The 14,391-nt window shown below is 46.2% G+C and overlaps 4 protein-coding genes across 4 annotated transcripts; 1 reads left to right on the top strand and 3 right to left on the bottom strand.

Annotated features, from left to right (window-relative positions):
• Positions 1–2,381: 2,381 nt before the first annotated feature.
• On the bottom strand, positions 2,382–4,062 carry LOC128726307 (guanine nucleotide-binding protein subunit beta-1-like). Its single transcript, XM_053820110.1, has 2 exons — positions 3,934–4,062; positions 2,382–3,782 (listed from the first exon to the last, which is right to left on the bottom strand). The coding sequence occupies exon 2, from the start codon at positions 3,736–3,738 to the stop codon at positions 2,716–2,718; it is 1,023 nt and encodes a 340-aa protein (XP_053676085.1). The 5' UTR covers positions 3,739–3,782; positions 3,934–4,062; the 3' UTR covers positions 2,382–2,715.
• A 2,359-nt stretch (positions 4,063–6,421) lies between these two features.
• LOC128722794 (putative serine protease F56F10.1) lies at positions 6,422–8,072 on the top strand. The gene is made up of 2 exons (XM_053816476.1): positions 6,422–7,530; positions 7,611–8,072. Exons 1-2 carry the CDS (start codon positions 6,432–6,434, stop codon positions 8,021–8,023), a joined length of 1,512 nt encoding a protein of 503 aa, XP_053672451.1. The 5' UTR covers positions 6,422–6,431; the 3' UTR covers positions 8,024–8,072.
• Positions 8,017–10,967, bottom strand: LOC128722793 (cilia- and flagella-associated protein 52). Its single transcript, XM_053816475.1, has 5 exons — positions 10,904–10,967; positions 9,952–10,835; positions 9,686–9,864; positions 8,798–9,626; positions 8,017–8,637 (listed from the first exon to the last, which is right to left on the bottom strand). The coding sequence occupies exons 1-5, from the start codon at positions 10,965–10,967 to the stop codon at positions 8,158–8,160; spliced, it is 2,436 nt and encodes an 811-aa protein (XP_053672450.1). The 3' UTR covers positions 8,017–8,157.
• A 379-nt stretch (positions 10,968–11,346) lies between these two features.
• On the bottom strand, positions 11,347–13,396 carry LOC128722915 (NEDD8-conjugating enzyme Ubc12). Its single transcript, XM_053816607.1, has 4 exons — positions 13,288–13,396; positions 13,081–13,214; positions 12,843–13,010; positions 11,347–12,638 (listed from the first exon to the last, which is right to left on the bottom strand). The coding sequence occupies exons 1-4, from the start codon at positions 13,394–13,396 to the stop codon at positions 12,498–12,500; spliced, it is 552 nt and encodes a 183-aa protein (XP_053672582.1). The 3' UTR covers positions 11,347–12,497.
• Positions 13,397–14,391: the final 995 nt, after the last annotated feature.

Below are 14,391 nucleotides of genomic sequence, written 5' to 3'. Positions count from 1 at the left end.
ATTTGGTGACTGAATGCACATTACACGGTGGAAAATTGCAATTTTCTCGTCCGCGGTACCGTGGTTGCGACTTTTCCGTGACTCTGTAAAAAAACGAAACACTCCCCGAGCAACTGGGTGCTGTCTCAGTTGGAGGGTTTTCCTTCGGTATTTTCTATCCCGTCTCTTAGCTCAACTCACGCTCAACTCGCATGCGAACCGTACCCACTCTCTCTCTCTCTCTCGCACACTCTCTTGGGCTCTCATCTTAGCATGCTGTGTGGAACGACCAAACCCAGTAGGCGATGACGACAACTTTTTCGGAGTTTTCCCTGGTGTGTGGTGTAGTCTTGGGAGGTGTTTGCTCCAATTCTGCTCTCGTATTTTCACAGACACCTGCTCGCTCTGCTGCTCTCGGGTTCTCGCACTCGAGTTTTCCACGCTAAACGGCGGAGGGAAAACTTTTGAGCGGCTCTCTGATGAGCCGATACCCGCGAGGAAACGATAAAAATGGTGGTAATCTGGTTGCGGGAGCTTTTTGTCGCTGCATATGCTGCAGGTCACTGGGGCGATTGCTGGACGATGGCGGCATTGAAGAATATTTTTTTTTGGAAAATTGGTTTTGAAGCTTAACATCATTACCTGTCATGTGAGGTGTTGTAGCCAGTTTTTCCTCTCTCAATAAACCAACGAATGAGTGACGAAGTTTGATAAAATTCTCCTTCGATTGGTTCGAACAAGGCAGACGGAACGAAAACGGTCATTTTGAATGCGGTTACAGCACTAACGACATGAATAGCCGTAGTACACGAGCGCGACGGTGTTAAACACCTGTTGAAGAATTATCCGATCCTAAAGACATTGAAGAGCGTCCAGATTTAGCGTTATTTTATGCAATGAGTATATAGGCCAAAAAGGATAACATTCCATGGGCAGATGTATGAAAACGGCGAACACCAACATTCTTTTCTACTGTCGTAGATATACACATATGAGACTTTATTTATGAATTTAGACGATTTTTGCGTAACAAATAAAAACCGCTTAAATAGCAACACTTTCTCAATCTAGTGCCTAAACGATGACACCCCACTCGATCTGGAATTTGGCTGGAGCAAGCTGCGCAGTAGTTGGTTGGTGGTGTACCAAAAACCATGCCTCACTTTACTCGTCGTCCAGCGATCATTTGATGGTCCCTCTCGTTGCGTATACTACATACTGTAAACCTGTGTTTCTATTACCTTGGGAAGAAGAACCCACTAGAGTACCGGTGTCCTGCTGCTGTCGATGGTGAACTGTGCCCATTTTTGCGGCCTAACAATTTGATGGAATAAAAGTCTACATAAAGGCAACATAAAGTTCTAATATGCAGTGAAATGTGCACACAATTTAGTCTGTTTCTATCTACTTGGCGCATCCGTGCTGCCTTCGCTATCTGCCGGCTAACTAAAAGGGGTGCCCTATTTTGAACGAACCGCACAGTACGCGAGAAAGTGCTACTCTCTCCTAATCGCCATCCTCAAATATGTCACGCGCATGTAGATTACCGGCCAACCCACACGCACGCGAGTATGACTCATTTTTTTTTGTTTGGGTTAATTTTCATTCGATACTTGTATATGATATAAATATATCGCTTTAGTTGCCACGACTCCATATAGAACTATTTCTGCATCCTAAACATACGAATTTGTTTCTTTAGTATAATAATAGTAATAGTCTAATGCCAATCCATGTTCCTGCGCAAGGCGTGCTAGTAGTGTGCGGTGTTCTGCCCTTGCACTTTTTTTGTTTGTTTGTTTGTTATCTTCGTTTCGGTTTCACCCTTCCCTCGTGTTCGGTACTCGTTCCTCTCCCGACATACGGCACACGTGTAAATCAAAGCGAAGGAGAATAGAATAAAACTTAGCAACTAACCTAAAAACGTCGTACGGGTATGCAGGATACGTGTACACCTCTCTAAACACCTTACTTATGCTGTTACGCGCGATAACGCGTGTTAACGTGAGACGTGTCCGCGCTCTCTCCCTCTCGGTTGCAAAAGCTGCTGGAAAATAGGGATCCGAAAGAAAGACGCAACCGACACGGAACGAATAATACAGATGCAATTGCGATGCACTCGCCACCCTCCGAAAGTTCGCTGCTATTGCTCGAGAACGTTTTGAATGTGTGCGCGCGCGCGAGCGTGCCGTTTTGATTTCTCGCCATCGCTGGTGCGCTTATGCTATTAACCTATATGCTCGAATTCCGGCCCGTGGTTTAATGTTGTGATTCTGTCGTTTTGGTCCCGCTCAAAGAAAGTAAGAATTACTTTATGCTACAGGATGCCAATTCCGGCATTTCGTAGCGCACTAGACATGCGCAGGTTATGTTTCGACATTTTCGTTTCCCACATAGCCTGCTTTGATTGTGATCGTTAGCACGACCCACCCGCCGATTATGTTGATAAGCAATGAAAACAAAAAAGAAAAGAACACAGGCTGCTCATTCGACCACAGCGCGTACAGAGTGGTTCGGGTGTTGTTTGCGAAAGAGCGATAAAGGTAAATTTCGTTGAGCGTACGGAGAGCGAATGGTTGGGACAAACAAAAAGTAAAATATAATAAAAACTAAAAAAAATCAACAAACGGTTCCGCCGCAGCGACGACGATGCTGAAAAACCTTTCACTTCCGTTTCTACGCGCACTGCTACCTCGTGTGGTTGAATCCATGCGCGCACTGCCTACCGGGGTCTTGTTAGTTCCACACGCGCAGGAACGAGTCCCAGGAGCCGGTCGCAACTGCCATGCCGTTCTCTGTCACGCCTAAACACGACACCCGGTTGTCGTGCCCGGCCAAGATACCTGCCCGTTCCGCCTTCATCGTGTCCCAAACGTTGCAGTTGAAGTCGTCGTATCCTGCCAGCAACAGGCGACCCGATTTCGAGAACGCCACGGACGTAATTCCGCAAATGATGTTATCGTGCGAGTACATCGCCAGCTCCTGGTCAGCCCGGATGTCGAACAACCGGCAAGTGGCATCATCTGAACCCGTCGCAAAAGCGAATCCGTTGGGGAAAAACGCCACCGCATTGATGTCACTCTCGTGTCCCGGGAATGTTTGCTTGCACTGGCCCTCGCGGATGTCCCACAGCTTGGCCTTGGCATCGCACGCACCAGACACGAATGTTTTGCCCTGCGGTGCCAACGACAGCGCCATCACGTCACCCGTGTGTCCCTGGAAAGAGGTCGTTTGCTGGCCAGTTTCGATGTCCCACAGGGCGCAGGACATATCACCCGAGCTGGTCACGATCTGGTTGTCATCCAGGAACCGGCAGCACGACAAGTAACCCGTATGGCCACCCAATTCGCGAGCGATACGCACGTTGCCCTCGCGCGTCTTGAGGTTGTAGATCGAGCAGATGTTGTCCAGACCACCGCAGGCCACATAGTTGCCGGACGGTGCGTACGCGCACGTCATCACCCAGGACGAACGGAGCGGGATCGCGTGCACCTTGTTGGTGGTGTGCGAGTCCCACACGATCAGCTTGCCGTCCTGCGAGGCCGATACTAGATACCGCGAATCATTCCCCCAGTGCATGGCGTAGATCTTGGCCAGGTGACCGCGCAGGGTGCGTCTCGTGCGGAGCTGAATTCGGCCAACCGCCTCCAGCTGTGCCGTGGCCTGCAGGATGGACGTATCGCAGACCACCTTACGCGCGTCTCGGATGGCATTCTTGAGCGTTTCCGCCTCCTGTCGGAGTGCTTCGATTTCATTCATTTTATGAATCTACGATTTTATAGGGTCGATTTATATTCACACGCCTGTCGGTTGCGGTGGAGAGAAGAAAATTGTAAAGAAAAAAAAACACGCACACAAGATCGTCAGTCGCTATTGTATTCAGATGATCAGATGTGAGATGTTGCTAGAACATCATCATGATCGTCATCATCCCTCCAGTCGAGGGCACCTTACCTCAAACGATCGCTGGCAGTCGATTTTTCTAGCTGCTGTCTATCTCGCTTGTGCTCGCTCTCTCTCGCTCTCTCTCTCGCGCTTGGTTGTTGACTTTGGCTCCGGCTGACTACGATTCTCGGGGTTGCCTTTGATGACGCTGACGATGACGACGATGATGATGAAGTTGGACACGCACGCACGCACGCACGCAGTCACTCACGCAATGCGCAGGGATGGGCCGAGTGCGCACGGGAGAAGGGTTCTCGGGCTCGATCAATTAAACGGTTGCTCTCAATTGGCCGCGAATGCAGCCCTATTTGCGAGCGAGAGGGCGCGAGCGGAAAGAAGAAGATACACGCACCGTTCAGCGACGGAATCGGTTGCGCTTTTTTTTCTCTTCCACTGCACGGCCACCCTTTTCGAGTGCGTGTGTGTGTGTATGTATAACGTTTGCTCTGGCAGAAGGGGAGCTAATCTCTGATGCTCGGGGATTCTATGCTACGCTGCGAACGCTAAATCACTCTCGCTAGTTTGGTGCACTTGCCGTACCCAGCAGATGATGATGATGTTGATGATGATGATACTTCCTCTCCCTAGCCCTACCGATGCAGCGGGCAATGACGACAGATATCCGAGCGGATGCGAGTGCCTGCACACACACACGGCGCACACGTACACGGGAGAACAATTGTGCCCGCGCACACCTACACTCGCCAGCCAATTAGTTTAAACCCCCTCGCGCACTGAGCCTTCCAGATGCACTCTCCGCTCTCTTTGCGCGTTGCGCGTATCACTTCATCACTATCTTCAATGCCGATTATTCGTTTTTTTTTTGCTTTTTGCTTGCCACTCGCACCCGCGCGCCCTTCTGCAGCACTTTGATCGCCCAACACGGTACGTCGAAGCAAAGGGCAGGAAGGGAGGGGTCCCGGAGATTATTCAACACACAGGTTCGGCTCACGGGCAGGCTAGATGGGGGAGCACTTTTTTTTCGGAATGCTCCAGAACCAGGGACGATGATACCGCTGCGATCGGGCGGCGCAGCTGGCTTTACTTTTGCCGAACGAATACGAACTGACGCACGCACGGGTGCAGTTTTCCTTGCAAGCACGAAAGAAAAACGATCCGACGAGATGACTGGAAAAACAAGCAAAATCGCGATCGCAGATATGACGCACACCACCTCTCGAGATCTGTTCTTCTTCTTGCTTGACAGTTTCCATCCGCTTCATCTTGTTCCTATGCTGCGCGCATGCGTTTACATTGACGGCTCTGAAGCTGTGCGGCTTATCCGTTGCGGGTCGTATAGCTCTGGCAAATCGCTAAGCTAAGAGACTTAAATCACTAACTTAAACCTTTATTAAATAACTTTAAAGCAAAGTAGCGAAAATCCAAGTCGAAATGCATATACTACCATGTGCCAATCTTATCGATACTGCAATTAAAACACTAAATCTCTAAAAATGCGAATCGCTTTCATTCCGTTAAAATTCACATTTCACTCAAACGTCGTTATAACATTCTTACAGTATTTATGAAGCTATAATGATGGTAAATTTCAAGCATGTCCATAAAGCTTTAAACGCCTTTCGTTTCATCAACGTCTGAAACCTTTGCCTTGGAAAGTTTTATGATTTGAACATTTGATTCTCCCACGTGTTGATATTAAATTTAAATCTAATTTTTGAATTAACTCGTTAACCGTTACTCAGTCTTAGTTGCTCAGTCTCAGTTGATTTAGACACCTTTCCTTTATAAAAACCTAATACATGTTTTTCTGATCATGAGGAACTTCTACATGTTTCTACAGTTTGCTAAAGCTTAAGTAAACAATATTTCACACAGTCTTGTTAGCATTCTTTCCCAACCTTATAAATTTCCAGCTATTCAAAAGCAATTAAGGTATATATTGTTCATTTTTAAAGGCTTCCATATATACTTTTTTGGTGAGCGATAATTTACAGAAGGCTCAAATTCGTTTCTCTACATGATGCAAGGCAATCGATCATAAAGTTATACATATTCAGAGAGTTAATCTGCACATCCGTCACATGCGCAGTTAAACCAAAGATTATTTTTCTTATCTAGAATTTTTCATAAATAAACTCCGTTTATTAAGCGCACATAGTTAAAAAACAAAGAACGTATTTCTCTATCCGTATCTACTGAAGCCGCTCTTATCCATTATATCCTCCCATATGCTGCTAATATAACGTAACAACAACGCAAGAAAAAATAAATAAAAAACTGCTGTAAAGTAGCAAATGAACGCACAAATTCGATTAGCCTATTAGGGCGCGGGGTCGCTGTGCGAAAGAGAGAATTGATAATAGTTATCAGCGTAGGGCTTTGTTTAAAGCAACGCTGGTTAAACCGCACTAGCTACAGTCGTTAGTCACCAGTGGAAACCGTCGGATCATCTTCGTCTGGCAAGGCGAAATTGCATCGTTTTTGGACAACGAGAGTCCATTTTCGTGTATCAACATCTATCTCGATTAGTCACATTTAGCAGCAGTATGGCTAACAAATCGCTGTGGTTTGTGTTCCTTGGTGTAGTTCTTTCGCTCAGGGGCGAAGTGCACGGGTTACGCCATTTTTGGCGAGGAAAAACCTTTCATCGCGATCTTCCGAGCCGGACCATAAAGACGCAATTGCACTCCAGCAGTGCGGACGTTCCGGATCTGTTTTTTGTGCAGCAACTCGATCACAATGATCCCACGAATCCGGCGACATGGCAGCAGCGATACTACGTAAACGATCAATTTTTTAATGCGTCCAATCCGAACACTCCGGTGTTTCTCATGATCGGTGGTGAGGGTGAGGCAACTGCTAAATGGATGCACCAGGGCGCGTGGATTCATTACGCCGAAAAGCATGGCGCCTTGTGCTTCCAGCTTGAGCACCGGTTCTACGGAAAAAGTCAGCCGACTCCGGACCTGTCTACGAAGAACCTCGCTTATCTGACCTCGGAACAAGCGCTGGCGGATCTGGCGTACTTCATTGTGGCAATGAACGAAAAGTATAACCTCCACCCACACGAGCACCGGTGGATCGCTTTCGGTGGTTCCTATCCGGGTTCGTTGGCGGCGTGGCTGAGAGAAAAATACCCATCGCTGGTGCACGGTTCGATCAGTTCCAGTGGACCGCTGCTGGCTAAGATCGATTTCATCGAGTACTACGACACGGTAACTCGCTCCCTTGCCCGCTACTCAACCGACTGCGTTGATGCGGTCGCAAGTGCCGTCAAGCAGGTTGATACACTGCTCAAGCACATGATCGGTCAGCGTACGCTCAACGACAAATTTAAGCTTTGTGATCCCGTCGAGAAATCGGTCGGAAATCCGCTGGATGTGGCCAGTCTCTTCGAGGCAATTGCATCCAACTTTGCCGGCGTGGTGCAGTACAACAAGGACAATAGTCCACACGCGACCGTTACGATCGACGAAATTTGCGACGTAATGATGAACCAGACCATGGGTGCACCGGTTAGCAGGCTGGCAAAAGTGAACCTAATGCTTTTGCAATCGAGCAACGAAACGTGCCTGGACTACTTGTACGATAAGACTGTACAGCAGATGCAGAACACCTCGTGGGAGTCTCCCACTGCTAGTGGAGGTACACAAAAACACATACATTTGCTACAGAAACACGAAAAAGTAATTTTTGTACGCTTTAATTCCGTATTTTTGTTTCAGCCCGCCAGTGGACTTATCAAACGTGCAACGAGTTTGGCTTCTATCAGACGTCCAACAACGCCAGTTCCCTTTTCGGTGATCATTTTCCGGCCGAATTTTTTGTGCGTCAATGCGCCGACATCTATGGCGCTCGGTTTGGGGCAGACTCGCTTGCACGAGCAGTTTACAGGACGAACACTAACTATGGAGCGCTTGATCCGGCCACTACTAACGTGCTGTACGTCCACGGTAACATCGACCCGTGGCATCGTTTGGGATTGACCGAGAGCAACGACATTCACATGCCGACGATCCTGATCGATGGTACGGCGCACTGTGCGAATATGTATGAGCCGAGTGATAATGATCCTCCACAACTGAAGCAGGCCAGATTAGAAATTGATACCTTTATTACGAATTTATTGGCAATGTGACACGGCGGGAATGCTTTGTTTGAAACCCAAATCTTCACGCTATACATTTAGTGGTTAAATATATAGAGAGTTTAGTAGTTAAATATATACTACGGTGTGTTTACAATCAGTCTGTCTAAACTCTGTTCCTTTGCTTATGGATTTGTGGGTTTGCGCTGCTCATTCGATTTCATATCCTTTCCCCCAACGTTGATATCTCTCTCGGCAAACGGTGATTCATCCGAAAGTCGGTTCTGACCTCCGTTAGAGTGCAGCGAACGCGTCTCCCACTGATCCTGATCGCCATCTGCCAGTGAAGCTGTGTCAACACACGGATCGATGGTAGGTTGTGCATTCGGATCTATTGCAGGACATTCGGCGATCTGGCTCGATCGCGTAGAACGTCCCGAAGCATGTAAACGAACGTTTTCTACACCGTTGCGAGAGTTTCCAGCGGCAGCTCCTGCACGTGCTCCTGGAGTTGAGGGCGTAGCTTTTCGAGAGCTCGAGCGTGAACCTCCAGCTTGTGAAGAACTGCCGGTGACTGATTTGTTCGTTGCCGTAGCTGGTGGCTTCGGAGTTTCTGCATCATTCGTTGACGTCAAAGCTTCGTCGGGTATTTTTATATGGAATTTCTGTAACGATGTTACGATATGTGGTTATTATACCATCGGGCACATTGCGTCACACGGATTACGATTAACCTAATTCGGCTTGTACATTCGCAGGTGGGATTAGTTACATAAACGAAGTACCACTGTTACATTGCGCATGCTTTACCAAAGCTCAACTCACCTCAGGCACTTTCCAAACAAAAATACCACCATCGTTAGAACCGGTCACTAAAAATTTCCCATTCGGACTGTAACGAGCGGACGTGATGGCACTGGCATGGCCAATACCAAGTGCAACCTCCATACCGAGCTGATAGTTCCACAGTCGCACAATTTGGTCCGTTCCAGCCGACACGAAATACTCCCCCATCATGTTCATGTCGATAGCGTTGATCGGTCCCGACTTGGATCCTTCCACTTCACGCACTAAGCTTCCATCGTATGCCTCCCAGTAACCGATTAATTTGTCAGATCCAGCTGTAAGAATCTGCACCCCCGTAGGGAAGTACTGGGCGGCAATGAATTGCGTGTGTGCAAAGATCACATGTTTGCGGGTCAGACGAATAAGATCCCAAATCACGCACGATCCATCCCGCGAAGCGGATACCACTTCTGTATCGTAGTTGTTTATGTGCACCGACTCAATTGGACCGTAATGTTCCTTCAGCACGCCAATGAGGCTCTGCACGTATGGATCTATTTTCCAGACACGCACCTGTCCCTCGATGCCTCCGCTTACTACTATTTTTCCGTTGCTGGTGACGGCCACCGACGAACAGCCTTTGTTGTGGGCATTGGGGATGGCATAGATCAGCTTGCCAGTGAGCGGTGTGAAGGCTCGAATCACACCATCGTTCCAGGCGGAAATAATGCTCTTTCCATCGCGGCTGAAAACGATTGATGAGGAGGCAAAATTCGGCACAACGATCCGTAGCAGCTCTTGCATTTTTGATGTTGACCACATGCGGATCGACTCGTGGCTGGCTGTAGCAAAAACCAACGAAAAATTGCTGCAATTGAAATAGTCATTAAATGCTGAATAAAGATTTCAACCAAAATCGGCACTCACTAAGGAAACGCTATGTCGTAGACTGCATTTGTGTGGCAGGTTTTGAGCAGTCTAAGACTGGATGTAAAGCTGTTCAGCTCTAGCGAGTAAATCTCGCAACCGTTCGTTCCGATTAGTAGAGTTTTCCGATCAAAAATTTGTAATGACGTTACAACTCCATCGATTTTGGTTGATTGAAGCTAAAAAGCGTGAATTTAGGATAAGAGCAATAGAGGTTTGGCTCATTTTCACCTTACATGTAGCCCGATCTATGAAAGCAAACTTACCGATTTTAGCACAGGCCATGTTGGACCGGGGTAATTCTTAAAGTTTCCGCTGCGCTCTTGTACCATATCGATCGTACCATCGCCTGCTCCAATGATTAGTTTTCCATCTGGCAGCAGCAGCAGATCTCTTACGCCGTAGTGATACTTTTCGCAGTCTCTTCCTGTCGGTCTCTTGGCGTTGTGCTTGCCGAAGCATCCCAGCAGCACTGGCATTTTGTCCTGCGACGGATTATTCGGGTTTGGGTTGCAATTAAGATTTATCTTCACGATATCGCCACTCATCGTGCCCACGTAGAGTGTGTCGTCGTTGGGAGATATACGCATACCGGTAAACTCCCGACGCAGTTTCCCTACAGCAACGTCTTGCACTGTCAGGCGCTTTCGTTCGCGGTCTATGTTCCATACACGTAAATTTTGATCTCCTCCGGAAACGAATGTTGTGAAGCGTTTGTTGAGGCTGGCTACTTTTGTCGCTTCTCCGGTTGTTTCTTTGGTAGCGATCGTGCCGCAGATAGCCGTACGCTGCTCAATGTCCCAGACAATAATCGAACCGCAATCCTTGCCTCCGAGACTGACTAAAAATTGATCATTGGAGGAAAAGCAAAGCGATTGAACGCGCACCCGATGTAATTCGTGGCGTGAAATTTCTTTGCGTGTTTCCCAATCCCACACGATCACGAATGCCCGGAAGCCCATGTGGTTTGATTGCCCGGATGCAACCATGCGCCCGCTGGTGGAGATGTCCAGCGTGGAGATGGTGTTCGTATGTCCTCGTAAGAAGGACTGCTTGGTGGTGGCAAGTTCATAGATCGAAATTTCATTTCCTAGTGGAAATACCAGGTGGCGTTGATCTGGGTGTACTCTGAGACCACACACAACGTGACCTGCAAATGGAAACAAGTTTATTAGCATCATTGCCTGGAATGTGTTTCAGTTTCGGTATGCGTATTACCATCGAATCCAATAATCGCGGACGGTTCTAGATTGATAACTTCCGTTGGTTCTTCGCTCGTCATTTTAAGGAGTGCGCGCTTTGTGATGGGTGTTAAAATGTTCACAATATATGCGTTCTACAATGCAAACAAATATACGTTCTGTAACAGCCGTAGCGAAAATGCACTAGAGTGCATGCCAACTAGGTTGGTTGTTGTGAAACCGCTTTACATAGTTACCATCCGTTACCAATGCTACAGGTTGACCTGGCAACGCCCATGGTTGAATTCGTTCCGAGAAGACCTATAGTGACATGGGAGCAACAAGTGGTTTCATGGACATATTTATCGATTCGAACTTTCAGGTGGACGAGACGAATATAAAACTCCTTTAAGAATTTAAAACCAGATAAATAACTATTCCCTCGCCATTCTTTACAGTAAGCAGGCGCTAATGTTCTGTTTTCGTCGTTTATTTTATTTTTTTGTTTGTTATCCTAAGTATTGTGTATGCCATTGTTTTTTTTTGTTGCATTAATTCGGGAGCGTTCGGCATTCTTGTTCTGTTGCAGACATTCTATTGTAAGGGCTTGGTGAAGTGCGTTTGTTTATACTTTAATTAAGCAGACTGATTGGCGAACGGTCGACTATCGGCATGCAGAAGAGTATCAACAGCAATATCCATTGCTAACTCAAGGGTACATTTAAGAATAAGTAACGCCCAGCCTTTTCAGCCTAGGTGTTGAAGAATGAATTTCAACCTGTTTACTAGTTTTTTCCATTATTACATTTACTCTTAGTTTTTGGGGATGGGGAACAATCTTCATTAAGTCACTAAAGAAGCTACGCTCAGCTACATGCCTTTTTTTTCTCGACGCTGCTGTTTCACCTATCATCGCTCCATTCGAACATTCGGCGCTGCACACTTTCCTACACTGTTTATGAAAATTCAAGAAACGGTGCCTATATCGATGTAATAATGCTGTGCTATGGCCGCGAAACAGTTTGGCTTATTATTAGCAACATGTTGGGAATCTCTGATACGAGCCTTCTAACAAACACACACAGCGTCTAGTTAGATAATGTACAGATAAAAGTAATATAGATGTGCAGAATTATTCTTCGAATAGGGTTTACATTCATTCTTACACAGTCCCTCTACTGAGCATAGATCCTGCTATGAGAGTTCAGTACTCTTCGTTTGGTGACGGTTCTTACGGAGCTGTATGCTGCATTTTAAGCTATCTAAACAAGGTGCTCTTTGATTCCTGTAATAATCACTCATCTACAGTTTTTTTCTCTATCGATTGAAATTTCATCACATTCTACAAGGCCAAACTTGCAGCTCGTATCCTATTCAGAGAGTCGAACGTCTTCGTATATAACTGACCGTTACTGTTGCTCGTTTCGATTTTTTGCTTTCTGCAACTGTGTGTGTTTGTGGGTTTCGGCGCGTTTTTTGTCCGTCTTAGCTTCGCCTCTGGGTGTTTCGCTCTCAATCATGCATTGTTTGTGGCATTTTCAGTTATAATTAAAGTCTATATAATAGCGCCCACCAATCGTAAGAATAATTAAATAAACGCAACATTTAAGGGTTAATTTCGAATTTATATATCACTTGAGACAGCGCTGGAAGTAGGTCGCGCCAATATAGCTGCCGCGCATGGCTTTAAAAACGTTGTGCTCAAAAAGACGTCGGTTTGTTTGCAGCACCTCGGCTGCTTCTCGGTTCAGCGGATCCTCTGGATTTGGTTCCTAGAAAAAAACGCAAACACGTAATAAGCACTCGATCACCGCTACTCGCCGTCTGTATTCATTCTAATTTAGAAAGCAAGTCTAAATACGTTGTAGCAACAGAACAAAGCGAGTGTTTTGAAATTTGGCAACGATTACGATTGTTGCTCATGCTTTGTTTCAGGCAATTGATAACATTACTTTCATTCTCCGTATCATACGTACCAGGAACAAGTATTGCAGTCCGTACACGATGGAATTGATCGTTAATACCGGTTTCCAGTCTTCACGAAGAATATTCAAACACACGTTGCCCTCGAGATCTATGTTAGGGTGGTAGACCTGTGTTTCGCATTTGACCTTCGGTGGCTCATGGGGGTAGTTCGGTCCAACCTAAAAACGACGAATTTTACTAGTGAGGGCACTACAAACAGACGTAACGCGTGTTTAGTTTAAGTCAAACCTTGAAATTGAACGCGAAGCGCCCACCCTTGTAGAAACCCTCATCCGGACAAATGATCAGCTTAAAATTCAGCAAATCATCCGGATCCGGGAACTCGGTGGCGCAAGTTTTCGGAAGGTTCAGTTCGTTTATGTCTGCAGATGTGATAATGGAAAACGGAGAACGTTCTCAAAACTGCTACGACAAATCCGATGCGCACCATCTTACCTTTAGTGATCCGTAGCTGTGCAGCGGTGAAAGTTTTTTTCGGACCTCCGGCCTTCGGTGTCGATTCACCATCCTTCTTTTGTTGCTTGAGCGAAAAAAGTTTAATCATTGCTAATGGTGTATGCGGTGGTGATAGGTATTATTGTAAAACAGGGAGGGTTCCACGGCCCAAAGCAATCAACAACTGGGTACGGTGTGGAGCTGCTGGTGCTTGCTTTGTTGTTGCTGGATTTCTGCCACTTCCGTCGTAACACTTCGTATACAAACAGTGGAATAATTCACAAGAGGGAAGAAACGGCACACAAAGCTAGGATATGCTAACTTTACGCCACCGCTTACGGCCTCACTGCAGTGCTTGCAAATGAAGAAATTCGCAGCCTAAAGCTGGCGATGGAAGATTTCCTGGATGTGTAATATTTACGTTTGGCTGTTTTTGATGGACTTTTTACTTTTCCCTTTTTCAATATTTTCGCTGCCCCGATTTTTCTTTGCTGTCAAAACTGATCGCTTGGACCCACCAGTGTTGCCAGTAGGTCGTCCCCGGTGGGTCCTCAGAAATTAAATATTAGATAGAAATTCAATATTTTTGAGTTATCACTACTTCAAAAAATCTGATTTTTAATTTGTGTAACATTCGTTAATCTCAGCCTACTAAGAATGTGCGATGATGGGGCCAAAGTAATTTATCAGGCAGCGATCCGTTTTCTGCATTGCATTGCGCAGTCTAACATTTGTATAGCACAAGATGATAGACGTTTTACATACACAGAATACATTCTTTAGGGCTTCACAACATTCATCGAAATGTGGCAAAGAAGGTTCTTATATTATATATCAAATTATTTAAAATAGCAAACCAACAGTAGTAGATGAAACAGTGGTTGAATGCACCAGTGTGCGGCTGCGGTTGATGTCAGAATTGCATTTAAATGAATAAACCCAGGGATGGATGAATTGGTTCATTGCTTTTCCTTTTTCAAACCTCTTCTCTCACGTAGAGTGTTTGTTTTGATATGTTCCCGCCAAACGGGATGACATAAACTTGCTCTATGAACAGAAAATTTCAACGTTTTCAAAGCCGCAAGCATTTTTCTGTCTGCTCTG

This window comes from Anopheles nili, chromosome 3, assembly GCF_943737925.1.
Source record: "Anopheles nili chromosome 3, idAnoNiliSN_F5_01, whole genome shotgun sequence".
Taxonomy (NCBI): Eukaryota; Metazoa; Arthropoda; class Insecta; order Diptera; family Culicidae; genus Anopheles; species Anopheles nili.
Note: the sequence above shows the minus strand (reverse complement) of the source record. Positions and strands in the feature narration are given on the sequence as shown.